General features: G+C 41.9%; 1 protein-coding gene across 2 annotated transcripts in view; it reads left to right on the top strand.

Moving 5' to 3' along the window:
- Positions 1-21,205, top strand: part of CNNM2 (cyclin and CBS domain divalent metal cation transport mediator 2) — a 157,198-nt gene that overhangs the window by 105,848 nt on the left and 30,145 nt on the right. For both annotated transcript variants that reach the window (XM_014852152.3, XM_014852144.3), the window contains exon 2: positions 20,535-20,678. In XM_014852152.3, coding sequence (XP_014707638.1) covers positions 20,535-20,678 — 144 coding nt within the window. The remainder of the gene's footprint in view (positions 1-20,534; positions 20,679-21,205) is intronic.

Below are 21,205 nucleotides of genomic sequence, written 5' to 3'. Positions count from 1 at the left end.
CTAAATCTTCTCTAAATTTGTTTTCTCTTTAGGTGGAATAAGTATTACAAAGTATTCCTGAAACAATACTAGTGCTGAATCTTTCTAGATTTTTCTTCACTTTTCATAATTCGTTTGCCCACTGCTAATCAATATGTCTTTGCCTTTTTTAAAAAGCAACTTGCTTTTCCTGATTCTTTCCAGAGGATTCATCATAGTTTCCATAGAAACAACAACTCTTTTTGTTCTCATCAGTGTCTATAATATTTAAATCATAATTGCAGCATCAAGTACAGATGTCATAAATAGGTTTGGGAACAAAAATAACCAATTCTTAGTAAACGTTCTACTTAATCTGTGGAAGCAGAGTACGCAGAGTACTAGTTAGTAGCCTACTAGCCAAAAGCATTTCGTGTCTCGTGGTCCTCAGTCACTGTGCTTTAGACAGAGAACGGAGTGTGTCAGTGAATTAGCAAGTTGTTACATGGAGGTCACTTAAGAGAGATTCTACTGTATTGTGACTTTATTTACCTTGTCTTCCCCACTAGACTCTCAGTTCCTTGACAGTAAAGACTAGTCTTAATTGTATGTGTTTTTCTTTTAATCCCTAGTGCTTAACATAGTGCCTAATATAGAGTGAGTGCTCAATAAAAATATTCGTTGAATGAATCCATGACCAGCATCAGAGGAGACTATATTGACCTCAAGTGAATTCTGATCTTAAATATCAATCTTTGCAATATCTTTGCAAACATCAGGGTTGCTATGGTCATTGTATATAATTTATTCTTTCATTGTTTTTTTCTCTTCTTATTCCCTCAGTCTTTGAGTCTTTCTCTGCTCTGTGCCAGCTTCCTTCCATTTATTGTGTATTGCAAGCTACCTGTGCTTATTATCATTCCAGTTTCCTGACAAAGATGCAAAGAATGTGTAACAGTTTTGCTGCAGTGGCACTATGCACAGAGATGAGAATCCTAGGAAAATACAACGTAGTTCCTTAGTTCTCTATTCTCGAGCTTAACCAATCGCAGGAACTGAAGTCTTCTGTTTCTTCACAGAGGAAATATGACAAAGGCAGTGGCTGTACAAGCTTCCTTCATGGGCCGCCCTCCCCACTGCCTCATCCAGTAAGCGGGAGCAACCACTTCTAGAGGTGAGAGGGGAGGGAGGACAATCTCCATAACCCATTTGATCCACCTAGCTGCGAAAGTTTGGTTTTGAGAACCAGAGTGAACCATTGGTGGAGCTGCTGTACTGACGAACGTTAAAACAAGACAAGCCCACGTAGGATTGAACGCTCAGGTGGTACAAGTTATGGTCTTCAGTAGGAGCCTATAACCTATATTTTAAAAGAAGCTACTGGTAGCTAAGTAATCCCAGTGATTCTAACATCCTGTTTATATAGATATGAAAAGATATTATATGTGTACATTTGAGGTGATTTTTAGTTTCCAAAACCAGGAGAACGTCAATAATATAATCATATTAAGTACTCACTATGTGTCGGGTACTGTGTTCAATTCTAAACTTTTTCATAGTAAATTTAGGATTTCTCCTCTTTTACAGATGATTAAAGTGAGAGGCCAAGAGAGGGTAAATGACTTGTCGTTGGTCACACAGTTAGTATGTAGCAGAACCAAAGATCCAAACCCAGATCTGTCTAATTTTAGTTCAGGCTAAACCGCTTACACTGACGATATTCTCTAGGGTTTCATCACACATATCTGAGCTCTGAAAACTGCAATTTTTTAGTGAGGGATCAGCGACCAAGGATGACTTAGTTCTTCTGAATGTTATGCCAGGAACCAAGATGATGTGCTTATCAGGAAGTTTGTAGTATCTATTTCCAGAAGGCTTGAGACTTGTCATTTTTACCAAGGAGGGGGTGGGGGACCATGGATCTATCAAAAGGACGGTGTTTTTTTTTTCTTTGCTGAGAAAGATTCACCTGACCTAACATCTGTTGCCAATTCTCTCTTTTTTTTTTTTTGCTTGAGGAAGATTAGCCTTGGGCTAACATCTGTGCCAGTCTTCTTCTGTTTTGTGTGTGGGTTGCTGCCACAGCATGGCTGGCTAGTGGTGTAGGTCCATGCCCAGGATCTGAACCCACAAACCTGGCCTGCTGATGCGGAATGCACTGAACGTAACCACTATGCCATGGGCTGGCCCCAAAAGGATGGTTTCTTTTTAAAGATCTTTACATAGGTAAATGAACGTTGAGCTCCTTTGAACATTCATTCATTCAGTAAGCTAAATGCAAACCTTTTTTTTTTTACTTGCAAGCCATCATATTTGCATACCTGAGTTTTAGTTTCCAGGCTGAATTCATATTGTATGTTTAAGAAGACAATGAAAATTCTTTGAAGATAGAATTCCTCCCTTCTTCAAGAGGAAGGAGCACAGGGTTTGATTTCTACTTGTTTTTCAAGCTGGCTTCATCTGGGAACAAACCCTATTGTAATTTTTCTAGAATTTGCTGCCAATACAAGTTAAAATAATAAAATCAGTATAATTAAATTAAATAGGAAATGAGAGTCTTTTATGTACAAGGCCTTCGATTAGGTAACAACAATTGGTCAGTCTTCTGGGAAACGGTTGCTAAAATTATAATCAACCAGCAGTCGTGATTGGCCCCATTTACTGCATTGTGTCCCAGGAAGAAAAACAGTCTCCTCTTAAGACAGGGGCTTGCAAAGATAATACCATTTTTTCCCTAATCTTTGTTCCATTTCCCATTTTCGTGTGATTAATTTGAGCTATTTATTCAGCATTTATTGAGAGTATTGTATACCAGGCACTGTGCTAGCTTCTGAGACTTTAGATATGAAAGAGAACTCTTGCCTTCAGGAATGTCATGGTATAGTGGAGGAGAGAGAGAATTCTACTACAGGATAATGCATGCTCTGATGGAGCTGGTGCAGGCTCTATGGGAACACACAGAGAGGACACCCAACCCGGCTGGCATAGGCGAGGTTAGGAAGACTTCCAGGATGAGAAGCTATTGGATTGTGTCTTTGAGGAAGAGTAAGAGTAAAGGGGCCAAGGGGAGGAAGGTGTTCTTGGCAGAGGGAACCATGAAATAGCATATCTGTTTTGGAGAATGGCAAAAAGTGCTCTGACATGGAATGAGCAAAGATGTAGGAGAATGAGGCTCAGGTTAAGAGCCTCAAGAGCTAAGGATCAGGTTGTGATGGGCGTTGTAGGTCATACTGAAACATTTAAACTATCCTAAATGTAATCAGAAGCCGTTAAAGAATTTTAAGCAGGAGAATATCATGTTCCAATTTGCTTTTTAGAAAGATTACTATGGCATCAGTGAAATGGCTTTAAGGAGATTATATTAAAGTTAGCAAGAGAAGTTAGAAGGTTTTGCAGTTCAGAAGAGAAATAATGAGGACCAGTAACTTAAGGTGAGCTGGTAACCAGGATGGAGAATATGAGATTGAATAGATACTTAGGAAGTAGTCTTAAATTTAGAACTTAACACAGTGTTTGGTAACTAACTTGTCATAGCAGGGTGAAACCAGAGGAGAAGGAGGACTCTAAGATAACTTCCACAATTTCTCCTTTGATAAGTACTGGTGCCACTGGTCAGCAAGAGGAATAGAAGTGGAGGAACAGGAGCCGGCCCCGTGGCTGAGTGGTTAAGTTTGCGTGCTCACTTGACAGCCCAGGGTTTCACTGGTTCGTATCCTGAGTGTGGACATGGCACCGCTCATCAAGCCATGCTGAGGTGGCGTCCCACATAGCAGAACTAGAAGGACCTACAACTAGAATATACAGCAATGTTCTGCGGGGCTTTGGGGAGAAGAAAGAAGAAGAAGAAGAAAAAAAGAAGATTGGCAACAGATGTTAGCTCAGGTGCCAATCTAAAAAGAAAGAAAGGTAGAGGAATGATTTGGTAAAGATGATAGATTCCGTTCTGGATGTGTGGAACTTGAGAAGCCTGTAGGACAAGTGAAGAGGACCAGGTAGGCAATTGAGATGTTTGTATATCTCAAGTTTAGGAGAGAAGCTTGGACTGGGGTGGTGCTAGTAAATAGATTTGAGAGTTTTCAGTCTATGTGTTGTGTCTACTTTTGTTATAGTTTCTTGATTAGTACATAGTGAAAAGCAGATTTCCCATAAAGCTAATTAGCAAATGTGTTTACATGGTCATATATTTTCGTAGAATTTGCGAAATCCAGATATTTTAGCTACAGTTGGTCAAAACTGCTCTCTTGCCCCTTTCAATTATCCTCTCTCACTCTTCTTCTGTCTGGTGATCTCGGAGTGGTCCCAAGCAGTTTTGGGAAGCCAGCTGTGGGGAAGTTGAGCTGGGGATGCATTTAGTTTGGGTTTGGAGTCTCTTCAGTATGTATTTATCACTAGCTATTCCAGTGTAGGAATGACATCGAGAAACACTCTTGTTCGCTGTGCCACCTCACCCAGAATTGTGACATAGAAGTGCAGGAGCAGCATTGTATCAACATATGAATGTGTCCTAGCACATCTGGCCCTGGAATCATGGAAATAAAAGAGGATGAAATGTACGAAGTCAGAAACTGGTTAGTAGAAAAACTTTCCACTCATCTGATGAGGTCTTAGCCTGAACATCAGCTCGATACAAAAGCTTACTTGTGGGGAAGTTTATTTGAAATGGGATCCCAAGGAGCTGAGTTCGGGACAAGCAAAGCGAAATGGGAAGGAGGGAAAGCAAATTCAAGGATGTGATAGTGCACTGGCAGTGGCTACAGGCAACAGGTGTTCTATCCTAGGACCTTTTGAGGAGCCTTATGAAATGCTCTCAGAACTGTGCTTGAGGACAAAAGGGGGAAGTATCCTCCTGTGGGCATTAATTCCTCCCCGTTTCTGGATTGCGTATGCATAACTGCAGAGTGAGTTTCAGGAGAAGTCCCAAGGCAGAAGTGAGAGGCACATTGAACAGTTCCTGAGCTGTACCATGAGGGTTTGTCTGCTTGCACTGATTGCATGAGCATGAAGCCAGTCCAAACCTGTGTGGAACTGGTGGCTGTGGCAGTAGAAGGAGTAAGCAGTGGGGCCTAGAGGATTTTTAAGTGGGAGCTTAACAGGTGTCTAATGTTGACAGGATTCTATTCTCATCATTCCTAGTCAAACATTCTCTCTTGCTAGGATTATATACAATAACGCAGTGTATGCAATTATAAAGCTACATTCTTTTTTCCTTTTTGATGAGAATCACACCAAGGAGACCTACCAGAATTGCTCTGTAGGGGACATACTTATGATGGTACTACAAATTTCAGTCAACATGCTACTGTTAACTACTTCTTGCCAGAATTTTTCTATGTATATACAGTTGTACAAATAGGATCATACTATGTATACTATTCCATGTTTTTTCCTTAATAATGTATTTTGGGTAACTTTTCATAACAATTTATGTAGATCTGCTTTGATTCTTGTTAATAGCTGCACAGTATTCCGTTGTATGGATAGACTAGAATGTGTTTAACCAGGCTGGGTTTTTTTTTTTTAAGATCGGCATCTGAGCTAACAACTGTTGCCAATCTTTTTTTTTTCTGCTTTTTCTCCCCAAATCTCCCCAATACATAGTTGTATATTCTAGTTGTGGGTCCCTCTAGTTGTGGCATGTGGGACGCTGCCTCAACATGGCCTGACGAGCAGTGCCATGTCCATGCCCAGGATCTGAACCGGCGAAACCCTGGGCCGAGAAAGGGGAGCGCGGGAATTTAACCACTCGGCCACGGGGCCGGCCCCTAACTAGGCTTGTATTGTTGGATATTTAGGTGGTGATTTTTTCCTCATAGAAATAGAAAAACTTTGTTCTTTTATCTCTGACACATTTTTAAGAGATACTGAGGGGAAAAATAAATAATGGAGATGGTGAGAAGGAATTGTGAAGGAATTTATAATAGAAAATGTTTGGTTTTTAAAGTCATCTGATTGCATCTTTTTTCTCCGCGATAAAGACCAGGAAGTGCTTGAGGTTTCCAAGGACAGGAAACGGAAGAGTCAGATGCTAGGACTCCTTTCATCTCAGGACAATAAGGAAAACCTCAGAAGCCCTCTGCCCCCTTCATTTTTTTTCAAGTTTATTATTTGCACAAAATTTGAAGAAGGGATTAATAGGTTAGATAAGAATTTGAACTAGATGGTTTTTTCCCTCCACCTCCAGGACGCAGTGACTTCTGATCTTTTTGGTAGCCCTTTTCTCTCGTCACATGATTATTAACTATACAGTAATAAATAATTATTATTAACATATTAACTGTATAATATAATGGCAATCCCACCTCGGCATTCTAACTTGAGGTCGTCAGGAAGGACTTCGTGAAAAGAGGAGAGCTGAGTGAGAAGAGGGGATGTCTTTCTTCTTTTAACAAAATTAGCCCTTAGTTTCCCGCTGAAGCAGGTTTAAAAAAACACTGATGACCTCACCTCTCTGCTTAAAATGCCTGCTCCTGAAGCAGATGTCTAGTGTGGTCTGATTGGCAGTGTTTTTTAGCACATTGTCTTAGGTCATTTTTGTTCACTGTGATTATGACAAGAGGATCACGTCTTTAGGACTGACTTTGTATAATTACCGATCTTGTCTACTTGTGTTGTGGAAATCATCCAAGAAATTAGTTTGGTTGAAATCAAGAGGTTTGGACTGTAAAACAAAGTTCTAAATGATTATCGGTCCAAAAATTAAGACACACGGAGGGAACAGAAGAGCAAATCATAAAATTAAAACCCTGCTATATGGCCTTAGCAGCAGAAGTACATTTCTCTTTTTAGAATCTCTTATTATTGGGTATGTTGGACTGTTACTAATCTGTTGGTCTGGTACCTCAGGAGTATGCTCAGTCTTCATTTACCATCCTTATGAAGGCTCCAAGTCTGAAGGAAAGACGGAAATAGACTCATTGGGACTAAAATAAACCCCACAGTTCTACAGAAGAACTACCTATCTCTTGGGAAAGATGCGAAGGTTCCCATCATCTCAGCCTGAAAGCCGTCTTTTTGTCTTAGCCATGTTTTCCATTGCTGATCGTTTACTAGGAAAACATTCCAGTGAGTGTACAGTGAGTGTTACAGACCACCAAAAAAGATGAAGTGGAGATGCCCGGCATGCCTCACTATTTATAAGAAAATATTTCCCCAAAAGATGGGAAAATCCAAGTCTTTAAATACTCTGGGAGAGAGGAATAATGGAAAAAACCCTTCAGTTTCTGTTCTGTTGGTTCACGAGATTTTCTCACAAATCATTTGGATGGGCCATTAAGCAAGTCACATAATGACTGGAATCTTCTATTAATTGCCTCACTTGGGCTTCTGGCTAAAGTATCTGGCAGCAAGACTGAAGAACAAGCAAAAGAGAGAGAATAATCTAGTGGTGGTGTGGGAATGTGAGCCCATCCATTGTTTGTGGCCTGGAATTCTAACTTGGGTGGGAGGATCAAAGGGCTGTCTGATAGGATGGTCCACGTGGAAAGATTGAAGTAAATGATTTGGCTTCTTGTCTTTTAAGTACAACCACAGTTTAGGTTAGTTATTTTGTTCCAAAAGGTTACTTGCCATTTCTGCCGGGATGTTCCCGGAGCAGGTCTCTCTAGCGTGGCACCCGTGTATTAGTTTATCTTCATAGACAATCAGTAATACATTGTCTTGGGTTTGGGAAATGAAAACTTAGTCTAATCCTAATTTTCTTTTGGTATCAGCTTTCTATATCCCTTTGTAGTATGGATCCTGAGTCTGTCAGTCATGGTTCAACAAGCAGAACCAGTAGCAGACAGACAGACAGACACACATGCACACGTATACACACACACACACACGCAACATTCGTTAAGGGATTTATTATAAGGAACAGGCTTATATAATTGTGAGGGCTGTCTAGGAAAGTCCAAAGTTGATAGGACAGGCCATCAGGAAGGGAAGCTCTGCAGTAGGCTGGAACCCCACAGGCAAGACCTGCAGAGTTTTTGACAGGTGGAATTTCTTCTCTCCCTCAGAAAGCCTTCCCTCTGTTTTCAAGGCCTTTCAGCGAATTAAGTCAGGCCCACCCAGGATAATCACCCTTACTTAAAGTTACCCCATTAGGGACTTTAATTACATCTGTAAAATCTCTTCACAGCAGTACCTAGAGAAGTGTCTGATTGAATTACTGGGGACTGTTGCCTATGCAAGTGGACACATCAAAAAATCTGTCACATTGAGAGAAGCTAAAGAGGAGCTGCCTGGAAAATAATGCTGCCCCAGAGGTGCCTCTGCAGACAGTTATTAAATCAGGGCTGGTGCCTCTGCTGCCGTCTAAAGACAGTCCTACCTGAGCATCCACGGCCCCAGAGCTACCCGCCATCTGCCTCTCCAGGGAAGCCTGGTTAGCTGGTCTTGTCAGGCTTGGACCCTTCTCTTGAGTTTTCAAAAGTTGCGTGTAAAACAAGTTTTTGTTGACTGAAATGTCTTCCTATTGATTGCCATTTTATCAGCTTTTTTGTATTTGTTTAAATTTGAAAGCTAAATCTTCAGAGCCACTGCCAGTAGGAAACTAACCACTTACTTCACCAGAGAAGCTATTAAAGATTTTATTTTTCCTTCTTCTCCCCAAAGCCCCCCAGTACACAGTTGTATATTGTAGTTGTGGGTCCTTCTAGTTGTGGCGTGTGGGATGCCGCCTCGGTATGGCTTGACGAGTGGTGCCAGGTCCGCGCTCAGGATTCGAACCGGCGAAACCCTGGGCCACCAAAGCAGAGCGTGCGAACTTAACCGCTCGGCCAAGGGGCCGGCCCCAGAGAAGCTATTAAAATGATCTGTTTTGGGGAGTAGGCGGGGAAGTGTGTGTGGCTATAAAAGGGTGACCTGGGAGATCCTTGTCGGGGTGGAAATGTTCTGTACCACGACAGTATCCATGTCAATATCCGCGTTGTGATATTGAGCTATTGTTATGCTAGATGTTACCATCAGGGAAAACTGGGTAAAAATGCACAGCATCTTTCTGTTCTTTCTTACAACTGCATATGAATGTACAATTATCTCAAAATAAAAATTCTAATTTAAAAATGATCCATTTTGTAAAGCACAGAATCCTTTCATAATATGAATAACCGTTTCCTAATCTTTTAAAAAATGATCATGTTTTCAGAGGTACACATCTGTACGTACTTAGCCCTGTGCTGGGAATAAAGTATGTACTCAGTATATATTTGAGTGGAAGAAACTATGCCTGACGGGAGAATTGTAGGTGAGAGTTGAGCATAGTGTTTAATATAAAAATGCTTTGTAAAAATCAAGGTTAAATTCTTAGATGACATTGGGCATATTATAAAAATGATGGAGTCTTCACTCTGTAATAATGACGACTGAGAAAGGATATGGTTATAACCTCAAAAATAATGCCAAACAAAAACCTAAGATAAAAGTCCAGAGGAAACCTTTAAAAAGGTGCAGGAGGTAGTTTTAGGACAAATGAAACATCATTTTAGCCCAGAAAGTTATATAGATTGAAAATAAAAATATTAAGGATTTAGATAAACTTGTGGATTCACTCATTCAATAAATATTTGCATGCCTACAGTGTGCCAGGCAGGTATCTGTAGTTTTAACGTATTTCGGGAACTTTCCTAACATGTAAGTGTTGGTGTCCTTGGAGCCAGCCATACCTTCCCCACATCTCCACTGACACAGCTATCAAAATTGACAACCACATAGACTGGATTTTCTCAATGTATACTATTTCTCTCTTACAGTATGAGAGGTTTTTAGGGAGAAGTGAAGTTCAACCAGTCAACAAAAGTAAATAATAACATTTTAAAGCTATCTACAAACATAATTCTTTTAAACTTAATTGTCTTAAAAAATATTTTCAACTTAATTTTTTTCTCCTTTTCAGGTATTTTCTATTTCAGGGATATAGAATAAGGAACCATAGTTAATAGTGGGAAGGTGGGATGAGACTTGGTTTAAATGTTAAGAAGCAGGTATTTATAGCAAATACCAGGAAGCCTGGGACAATGAGAGGTCAGCTCCAGGTGCAGCGCTGGGCTGGGCCCTGGTACGCCTGGCCCGTGTGCTCTGACTCCTGCGGGCTCACGCACTGTGTCCAGGCCTCTGCAGTCACCTTCGGGGCGGGTATCTGCTTTGTTCTCCTTAAAACAACAAAAAGTCTTTCAGAGGCTGAGGACCTCAGTGAATGGCTGCCTCCTTACTCTGAGTTTGAGTGGCTAACAAACAGCAGGCCTGTTCCCTGAAAGCTATTATAATCTGCTAAATTAGTAGATAAATTCCAGTGTTCTATCCAGGAAATGGTCCTATTAGGAAATATTATCTGTGTCCAATAAACCCCTACCCTTGCCAAAAAAATTAGATTTTTTTAGGAAACCATGATTCTGTATTCAACCCCAGTAAACCTCCTCCTGACATGACCCAACTGGGAGCGAGGCTGTTGATGACTGAGATGTCCCCGCATGTCTGGAGTAGAGGAACTATCCTGCCAGGGAGATTTTGGCCAGTCACTTATAGTCGGCCACTGGAATTTTTAGAAGTAGTAAAACTTTTGGTGAAAGGGGGCTTTTGTCTCCCAGAATAGCAACAGTTATGATCACTTAAAACCAGAGACTTCTATATACAGCAAGTGCTTCTATATATATACTCATGTATTGTTTATATAGGACTATTTTAAGATCTGTGTCACATTTTTCTAGTGTATTTTATGGTGGGAAAATTCAATTGGAAAAAATGCACTTAGCTCTGGTGGGGGTGGTAAGGTAAAATAAGTACTCAAAAAAAAAGTACATGAAGTTTGTTGTTTTCGTTTTAGCTTTAAATAGTGCAGATACAGCTAGGTGATAGCTCCCTAAATGAAGTTGTACTGCTTCTCCTTAATCAAGTTTAACCCTTGTTCTCATATTTTAATACTGGATCTAGTACCACGTTAGTCAGTTGAAGACCTGCCAGGCATGTATAAGAATTCATCTGTGTGTTAATGTACAAAAATCTGTGAGAGAATGGCTTCATGTGTTTGTATAATGTGTCTTGTAATTCAGGGTTTATTTTTCTTTTGATTTGGCAGCTGTTGACTTAAGAGGGAAATGGACAGTAATGGAAATTAAGAGTAACGTGGGTGTAGAGACCCAGGCACTCCCAGAGCCCCGGTGTGGCTGAGGCATGGGTCAGGCGCGGCCGGGGCAGAGCCCGGATGTGGTTGTGGCAGGGCAGGCCCTGTGGGTCGTGTTGGGGCAGTGAGTGCAGGGGTTGGGGTGCTGCGATTGCTGACCCCCTCCTCTGAGGGAGAGGCTCCTGCCTGCTTACTGCTGGAGGTGGGGTGGGCATCAAGCTAGGTGCTATGGGAGATAGGTAGAAACGAGGAGCTTCCCGTCTAGCAGGAGAGAGGATCACAAACCTAACATAAGGCAGAAAGTAACAAATGCCTTAAGGGAAATTCAGATAGTGCTATGGGAATTCAGAAACGGAAAAGATAATTTCTACCTCTGGGAACGCAGAAAGGAGTCCTGGGGAAGGTGATATTTTAAGTGGAGTTCTAAATTAAGTGCAACATTAAAAAGGATTAAAAGGATTTAAAAGGATCAGGATAGTGAGGAGAGCAAGGAAGAGATGAGTAAAACCGTGGAGGTTATGACTGGAGAAAGTCAAGTCATTCAATTGGCTGGATGATGGGAGCATAAGAAGAGGAGTGTGGAGACCCAAGATGGAAGGATGGGGTGGTTGGGTCCTAGGCTCTGATGGTCTCTGAACCCTACTCTAAGAAGTTTTCTCCTTAATTTGATCATTGATGGGAAATGAGCACTTTTGAGTCATGGAATGATAGGATTATGTTGTGGTTTAGTAAGTTTTACCTTTGTGAATATAGGAGTAGGGGAGGGGCTGGAGTGTTGGCTGTGTGTGACTTGGCAGGGGCTAGGGGCTGGGCCTGAGGAATAATATAAGGATGAATAAAACCAAGGCCCCTGTCATCAAGGAGTTCATGATCTAATCAAGGAGACTCTTAACCTTGTGGTGAACTGAGGTACAGGTGTGCGGGTAACAAGTTGTCAGATGAGTGGGCACAAGACCCAAGTGATTGCTTTCATTTCAGACATATGAAGACTCCTGTCTGTCATGTCTCCTCAGTGCCCAGGTTTCTCTTCCAGCTAAATGTCTCTGGCTTCTCTATTTGTTCCGCATGTGACATAGTTTTATGTCTTACAGGAGGTTGGTAGTTCTCTCCTCAGTTTGCTTCTTGTAAAAATGCAAGACCCAGACCTGAACACAATATTCTAGATATGGCTGAGTATGGTAGGAGAATCACTAACTTTGTCCGGAGGTTGTATTGCCACTCTCATTATCAGATATCTGTTGCTGGACCACTGTGCCATCTCCCTTTCATTGGGGACCTGCCCTCAACAAAGAGAAGGGGTTGGGGACAGGAGGTCCTACTGGAGAGGCCACAGGTGGGCTTGTGTTCGCCTTGGAACCTGAGGTCTGCTTAACCTGCTTACCACTCCTCCTCTCACTCTCTGTTCCCTCGTCCCTGCTCCCAGCCCCCCTCCCCAGCCTCCTGCCTCACTCACCCCTGAGTCCATTGTTATGCCCTGACCCCTGCTAGTCCCTCCTGGGTGGTAGCTCCACAGGTGCACACATCTGTAAAGATCCATCAAACTGTGCATTTTGTGCGCTTTACTGTATGTCTGTATTCCTTCATTCACTCTTCGTTAAAAAGGAAGAAAAAAGGGCGGGGATAAATGAGGGAGAGGAGAGGCACAGATGATTTCAGAGTTTAAGCCTGAGTGATTGGGAATCTAGTGGTATCATCCAGAAGTGGGTACTCGGGGAGGGAGGTGTTACTTTGGACAGGACAAGCCCAACTCTGTTCTATTGACATAGGCCTTTTCTCCCTGGTTAAGGCTGCCTGGCAGAAGCAGGCCGGTTCGTGTCTCTCGATCGGAAGCAGAAAGGGCTGTAGTGGAAATCACACTGGACAGGGACTTGGGCATGGCACTTAAATGATAATCCTTAGCTTCTTCATCTATGACCTTTCTTATCTTGACTATCTTTTGTCAGCAAAATCGTCTTTCACGACCTTTTGGCTGCATTTGATACTTTTGACTCCTCTCTGTTTCTTGAAATCATTTTTTTAATTTGGCTTCCAAAACACCACTTTCTTTATCTCTGTTTACCCCACTGGCCTCTCCTTCTCTGTCTCCTTTTTGGTTTTATCTCAACTTCCTAACCTCCAAGCCGTTGGCACGCCCCGGCTCAGTGCTGGGATCTTGTCTGCCCTCTCCCACTCCCTGGGCGATAGCAACCGGTTTCTGGCTTTACCACCATCTATACTCTGATGATCCCCAACTTTCATCTGTAGCCCACATCTCTCTCACTCTCTTGAATTCCGGACTTAGGTCTGTAACTGCCTAGTTGACACTTCCACCAGGATGTCTGTCTCACACTTAACCTGTCTAAAACTGAACTGATTTCTTCCTTCCCCACGTGTAGCTTCCACCGTCCTCCTCAGTAAATGGCAACCCTATCATTCCCATTGCTCAGGCCAAAAAACCTTACCATCAGCCTTGACTCTTCTTTCTCTTCTGCCCACATTCAGACCATCAGCAAAACCTGTTGGCTTTCTCTAAAATTACATATCCAGAATCTGTCCTTCTCTGCTCTCGCCACCTGGTCCAAGCCACCAGCCCCTCTCACTTGAGATAACTTCTTCACTGGATTTCCCTCTTCCCTGCGTCTGCCCTTCCCCACTGCCAGCCTCCTCCCATCAGCTGCTAAGACTTTTCTCACCACAGCAGCTACAAGGATCCTTCTAAAACAATACAGATCAAGTCACTCTTCTGCTCAGAACCTTCCAGTGACTTCCCACCTCAGAGTAAAACCTAAAGTCTTTATAATGGTTACATGATTTGCACACCACCCTCGCCTGCCCCTCTTTCTCTTTTGCTCACTCTGTTCCAGCCACACTGGCCTCCTTTTCCTCAAGTACATCAGGCCTCTCTCTCTTCAGGGCCTGTGTCATGCCCTCCACCTGAAACATCCTCCCCAGCCCCGTACCTGCTTCATTTGGCTCCTTAATGCCCTTCAGCTTTGCTCAAACATCACCTTATTAGAGAGACCTTCCCCTGACCATCTGATATTAAATAATTCTGCCCCTGCTTTTTTGTTCTCCACAACACATTTTACACAATCTGGCATGCTTTTTTTTTTTCCCAGGGCAAGATTTGACCTAAGCTAACAGCTGTTGCCAATCTTTCTCCTTTTCTCCCCTCCCCACCACCAAGCCCCTGTGTATAGTTGTAAGTTCTTGTGGTTCTTCCATGTGAGCTGCTGCCACAGCATGGCTATTGACAGACAAGTGGTGTGTTTCCGTGCCTGGGAACTGAACCCGGGCCACCAAAGCAGAGTGCACTGAACTTTAACTGCTAGGCCATCAGAGCTGGCTCCTGACATGGTTTTTATTGTCTGTTTCCTTTAGTGTCTATCTCCTTCCCTTGAGAACCAGTGCTTTGCTTTGTTCCCTGAGGCATGAGCCTGGCACTTGGTAGGCATTTAGTAAATATATATTGAATGAATGAATGAGTTGTATTTTGTGGATTATAAATTTTGTTCATCTATATTAGCTCACTTGATCAGTTTGTTCATTTTTTGTAAATCAGACTAAATCTAATTCTAATTCTAAGTAAGGTGTATTGACTTCCTTGACACATGCAAATATATCCTCCATCCCATTTCATTTTAGTTATGTGAGACCCAAATTCTGACTTATAGAGTATTTTTCCCTTTTATCACTAGTCCCATAGAACTCACTGTTAGAAACTTTATTGATTCCTACCTACTGAATTATTATAATTTCTCTTTTAGAAAAACTGGGAATCCTTTGAAAACAAAGACATATCAAACGCTTCATTTGCCCTAGCCCTGGTTAGTGAGGGGCCCCAGCATTGCATGACTGCAGAGGAACCATTAGGCCTTGCATTCTGTGCTAATGGTGCCCCCTGGAGTTGGGCAACGCAGCAGTAATGGGGAGTATAAAATGTTTGGCTTTGGTTTCTCATTATTGAATCTTCTGTTTGTTTTCTTCCTGCTGTTTGAGTGGCATTTTAGGACCCCATGGACTCTCTTTGCTTTGTGCTGGCATTTTCAGGTCTTTTTGACTACTGTCTGCCACTTTTTATTTGCACAGCTGTGTCAAGTTTTCCTAATTCTGTTCTACTTCATCTCCCCTCTTGACTTTCTTCCTTAGCTATTTCAATTAGTCTGGCTACTGTTCCATTTCACCTCATGACATCAAACTCGCATGATAGCCAACGAGTCCATATTTTCATCAGGCAGTTACAGGTGCCTTTTGTCAGCCCAATCACTATCTAGTTAATTATTCCCATCAAAATTCAAATGGTATCTGTCATTCAGAATTTGAGCCTAGCATTGTAGTGAGGTTAGACGATGCAAATATGGCAACTCGCTGCCCTTTCTGGGATGGTTCTCCAGAGAGCGTATGCAAATAATAAACTTCGATTTAGGGAACAGTGGCAGCAGGCAGAGCAGAAATCTGATCACAGTTTTACCGTGTATAGATTATTTTCATTACTCAGTCCACCTCACAATCAAGACATGTTCTTCTAAGTTCGTCTGCACAAGCGCCCTGCCTTGAGCACATAGTGGTTAAAGAAACAGGAACGCTCTAGCTTATGTCTCATTCTAACTTGCTTATGATTCTGGGTTTGAATGGAGGTGTGTCAATAGGTCCCTGTGCTCTGAAGACAGGCCTGCTTAGATTCTCTTAGGCCTGGCTTGGCGATCCCTTTCTCCTCCATTACTAGGACCAGACTAGGAGGGGAGAGGCTAGGGGTTTAAATTTCAGAACAGTTTGGAGTGACTGGAATACTGCAAGACCTCTTACAGCCAGCCAAAAAGGGCTCTCTCCAAACCCAAACTGTGACAGGAACGTATGCTTTATTCTGTATACAGTTTATCAAGTTTGTTTAATCTGTGTATATTTAAAAGTTTTAGGGTTAATGCCTATAACTGCATATTGTGCTGATTGCTGTATTTTCATTCTTCTCTTTGGAAGTTAAGAATCCATCAATTCATATTTTTTCTTTTGGCTGAGGAAAATTAGCCCTGAGCTAACCTCTGTTGCCAATCCTCCTCTTTTTTTGCTTGAGGAAGATTAGCCCTGAGCTAACCTCTGTGCCAGTCTTCCTTCACTTTCTATGTGGGTCGCCACCACAGCATGGCTGATGAGTGGTGTAGTTCTGTGCCCAGGATCCGAACCCGCAAACCCAGGCTGCTGAAGCGGAGTGCGCCGAACTTAACCACTACACCACAGGACTGACCCCTATTCATGATATTTTTCAGTTTTTGGCTTAGTCTTTTATTAGTTTCCCGAAATTCCTTCTGTGCTTTCATTCCTGACTTAATCCTTCCAACTCTCAGGTTAAGAAGGATGCTATTTGAGCTCTATTTTTAAAATTTCTGTATTGGCAAGTTGTTTACATTTTCCTTTTGAATGCTCCATTGATGAGGCTGAAAACTGAACTCCCAGCAGTGAATATTGAAGTAGGGGATAGGTGCATTGTACTGCTGTTCTCCAAATGCTGGATAAGAGAGAAGGGGGTGTCATTTTATTTTGTTCTGCCTGCCGGGAAGAAGGTTCAAAAAACAGGACTCCTCACCGGGAATTCCGAAGCTCAGAGAACGTGGCTCTGCAGATGCAGAAGCTTCAGCTTTGGAGATGGGGGTATACAAAGCTACAAGGGGGCTTGGAAGAAAACTTAATAATTTTCAGTCTAAGAAGCCTAACTCACATGGATAATCTCTCCTAGAGTAAGGCCCTTTCCAGTCGGATCTGTTGGTGCTATCGAGCTGGTATTCCAAGTATGTCCATCTGCATTTAAACGAATTGCTCCAAGACAATCTGATTACGCGGTAGTTACTCTGGTGAGAATAGCGCCTCAGCGGAATGGAAACTTCATTTTGAGTCTAATATTAGACCTTGCTTTGGAAAATTCCTTTTAAATGATCACAAGCTGGGAATAGCAAAAGAATTTAACTTTCGACAGACAGCATTCACCAAGAATTTTTAACTGCTTATGTTTGGGTCCTTGGGAAAGCAGATGTGAGAAACCGACTGGACGGAATTGACTCCACTAGAATTGACTTGACCTGATGTGGTGTTTATATCTATTGCTGATAAGTTTCCCTCCTAGTCTCATTTACTCAAAATATTTTCATTCTTTGAGGGTGAGCACGCTAAGGATGAAAATTGTTAGGATGCCTAATTGTCTAACAATCTAAACTTCTAGGCTTCCAGACATTGTTGCCTATAAAGGGGCCTGAGGCAGAGCGGAAAGGGGCTGACAAACCCACAGAACCAAAGCCAGTTTCTGAGTAAGTGCTGGGAACCTGATCAGACCTGGCCTGCAGAATATTTTTAGTTTGTCTGGCTGGTTGTGTCTAGTGAACTTGCCCAATTTGTTAGGTTTTAAGTAAACTTTATTTAAAGGCCCACCCTCCCCCCCCGCCCAAAAAAACCCACCCTGTCATTTAAAAAATAATATGCATATTCACTGATTATGAGATTTTCAGATCATGTCTGCTTGGCTTAACTTAAGGATATGTTTCAGCTGCCTCACATGCCTTGGATTGGGAAAGCCAATATTGGTGTTTGAAAGATGCATTTAATATTTTAAAAGATCTTTCTGAAATTGAGATGCATCCTTTAATCAAGGTGTGCATTTAATGTGGTGTTTTCTTTTTTGTCTCTATGCTGGTGATAAGTTGATGGTGCCTTAGAATTGAGAAAGAATATTAATTAATAAGCGTTACCATTCATTGATCACCCAGTGGATCATAGGCACTGTCTTTGCTAGTGACCAACATTATCTCTCACAGTCATAACAATTCTATGTGGCAGCATTTATTCTGAGCCTGGTCTAGAGACGAGGATACTGAGGCTTAGAAAATCTATGACCATACAGCTGGTAATGGCTAATAAGTGGCAATGCTGGAGTTCAAATCCAGGACTGTTCGACTTCAGAGCATGTGTTCTTCCCTGTGGGTTGTATCTTTTGATATTTATTGTATTTAAAATGAAGCCTGAGAAGTTTAAAACTTTACTTATTAACTAATTTTTAAAAGACAATAATAAATCCATTATAGCTTAACATAAATAGCATTTTTATTAAGAAAACTATTTTCCAAAACAAAAATAGTAAGAAGAGTGTCATTGTTTACCTTTTTGCATGTCTCTTTTTTGTTTTTTTGCTGAGGAAGATTCACCCTGAGCTAACATCTGCTGCCAATCTTCCTCTTTTTATGTGTGAGCCACCACCACAGCATGGCCACTGAAAGAGGAGTGGTGTAGGTCCACGTCCAGGAACTGGGGCTGGGCCACCAAAGCAGAGTGCGCTGAACTTAACCACTAGGCCACCAGGGCTCACCCTGCATATCTCTTTTATTATCTGGCTAAATGGAAGGCAGCTGGGTCCTCTTACCTTCTTCTGCATTCAATCTGTGCAGTATACTGTTTTAGTTGAAGTATGTGAAGGAAATCTGGCCATACCCTGATATGTATTTGGAAAAGGGAAGGGTGTTTTAATAGCCTTTTTGGACAGTTGTGGATATTCTCCTTTGAGACTATACCAAAAGTAGACAAGTGGTAGTTTCTTAAAGGTTAGTTGCAATGTAGAATCTGAAACTATATCAGTGGACTTTTGATGCACTGTTATATTAAAATTGTTTGGTCTGAAATCTTCCTTACAGAATAATTCTGAATAATATATGTAGATACTCCCCCACTCCAGGAAGTAGGGCTTAATTCTTACCCCGCACCCTTCCCTGGGGTTGGGCTGGACTTAGTCACTTGCTTCCAAAGAACAGAATTAGAGAAAGGGGAAAGTTAGAAACTTTACAGTGGAGAAGCTTGGGGACCACCACCTTCGCCAAGTGGGGAGGGTGAACATCACCTGTGATGTCATGTAAGCCCTGATATGATGTAACTAGAAAACCCATAACCCCAGTGTAATCATGAGAAAAACATCAGACAAATCCTAATCAGGAGACATTCTGTAGGATACCTGACTAGTACTCCTTGATTGTCAAGGTCATGAAAACAAGGAAAGACAGAGTAACTGTCACAGACCAGGGGAGTGTGGTACTCTGGATCGGATACTTGAACAGACAGTGGACAGTAATGGGAACACTGGTGAAACCCAAACATGGTCTGGAATTTACTGAGTAGTACTGTGTCAACGTCAATTTCTTAGTTTTGATAAGTATATCATGGTAGTGTAAAATGTTAACAATGGGGGAAACTGAGTGAAGAGTATAGAGGAACTCTCCATACTGTCTCTGCAACTTTTCTGTAAATCTAAAATTACTGCAAAATAAAAGGTTTACTTTAAAAAATCCCTTGTTATGTCTTGCACTCTGAATAGACAGCTGACGTGTGCATGATTTGCTAACATCATTGCTGTGGTCATTTGGAAAATATTGGTTCCCTAAGTTATGCAGATCTTTGAAATGTTAACACATTTCATTATTCAATATTTTAAAAAATCATATTTGTTAATATCACTACCTATCACATCAGAAAAGTCTTTATTGAGAAGCTCTCAAGCTCACGGTGATAGATACAAGTTTCCCACAATTCTGATTTTCCCTTAAATGCTCAAATTTTATCATTGGCAGCAAATGCTGCTGTTGTTTTCCTTAATATAACAGGCTCACTTTGTTCATTTTCAAGAAAATATCTGCCCAATATGCAAGTCTGAATAACCGTAGTTTGTTTGGAAGCCAATCTTTCAAGTAAAAATGATGTCAGTGAAAACAGTGGCTGGTGTAACTTGCAACTCAAATGATTGCCAAGTGCTTTTCCTCAGGACAACTATCCGACTTCAGGAGTGTTTCACGCTACTTCCCGTTTTGTCACATAGACTATTGGAAGACGGGGATTCGGGGGCAAGATTTTATGAAATTAACAACTTGTACTGCTTCATCAAGGGTATTCTTAAGAGAAACTGACGTTTTTCCCTCTTACTGCATGTGGTGGTGGAGAACACAGTGACCGCTAGTACGGTGTGCTCCCACTGCCTTGATTTGTGCTGGGGCCGCTCTGCACCAGTCGTTCAAATACCAACAAGATGAAAAAGGCCAGGAACATGTTAGTATTCTAATGAAAATGATTTGACCTTGGCAACCTCCCGAAAGGGTCTTGGCCATCCCCGTGGTTCCATGGACCACACTTTGGGAACTGCTCTCCTAAAGTAAAGTAGCAGTTGCTAAAAGGTCACAGAGGAAGAGCTGCCATTCCTGAGGACCAAATCCATTAGGAAGCAAACAGTAATGTGGTGCACAACAGTGTGTGTGGAAGCTGACATTCTTCTGGCTTAACTGGGCTCGTTTTGATGCCTCACAAAGTTTTTCCATTTGTTTGTGGTATTTTCATACCACTTTTAAATGCTGAAATGCAAACTTTGGTAATATGGCATCTGTGTTTGCTGCTGTTTTTACCGTAATCATCTATAAGGCTTCATTCAGGAAATTCCAAAAATTACGTCTTCAACTGTGTTTTCTTTTCTTTGAAGGTAAATCTCACCTGGCCATCGTGCAGCGAGTAAACAACGAGGGCGAGGGGGACCCGTTTTATGAAGTTCTGGGGATTGTCACGTTGGAAGACGTGATTGAAGAAATCATCAAATCTGAGATTCTAGATGAAACAGATTTATACAGTGAGTGGCATCGTCTGAGTGTAATTTCCCCAAACGTTTGCTTTTCTCGTCATGTTGTTTGTGCGTCATCTGACACCTCTCCAGTTGTTTGCCTCTATTTCTAATTATGCGCCATGTGTGCACAACCTATCAGTGTATTCCAGTCCCTTCGTTGGGGGCAAAGGAAGAGGCAGGTCTTGTAATGTCAAGTGGCAGTGATTGTTTGAAAAGCCAGCTGCTTCTAACCATTGATCTGGGCATTACTTGCCCTGAACAGAAAACTCTATTCTTGGTTTTTTGTTTTTTTAAAGATTGGCACCTGAGCTAACAACTGTTGCCAATCTTCTTTTTTTTTTTTTGCTTTTTCTCTCCAACTCCCCCCAGTACATAGTTGCATATTTTAGTTGTGGTTCCTTCTAGTCGTGGCATGTGGGATGCCGCCTCAGCATGGCCTGATGAGCAGTGCTGTGTCCGTGCCCAGGATCCAAACCGGTGAAACCCTGGGTCACCGAAGTGGAGCACTCGAAGTTAACACTCAGCCACAGGAG

The sequence above is a fragment of the Equus asinus genome, chromosome 2, assembly GCF_041296235.1.
Source record: "Equus asinus isolate D_3611 breed Donkey chromosome 2, EquAss-T2T_v2, whole genome shotgun sequence".
NCBI lineage: Eukaryota > Metazoa > Chordata > Mammalia > Perissodactyla > Equidae > Equus > Equus asinus.
Note: the sequence above shows the minus strand (reverse complement) of the source record. Positions and strands in the feature narration are given on the sequence as shown.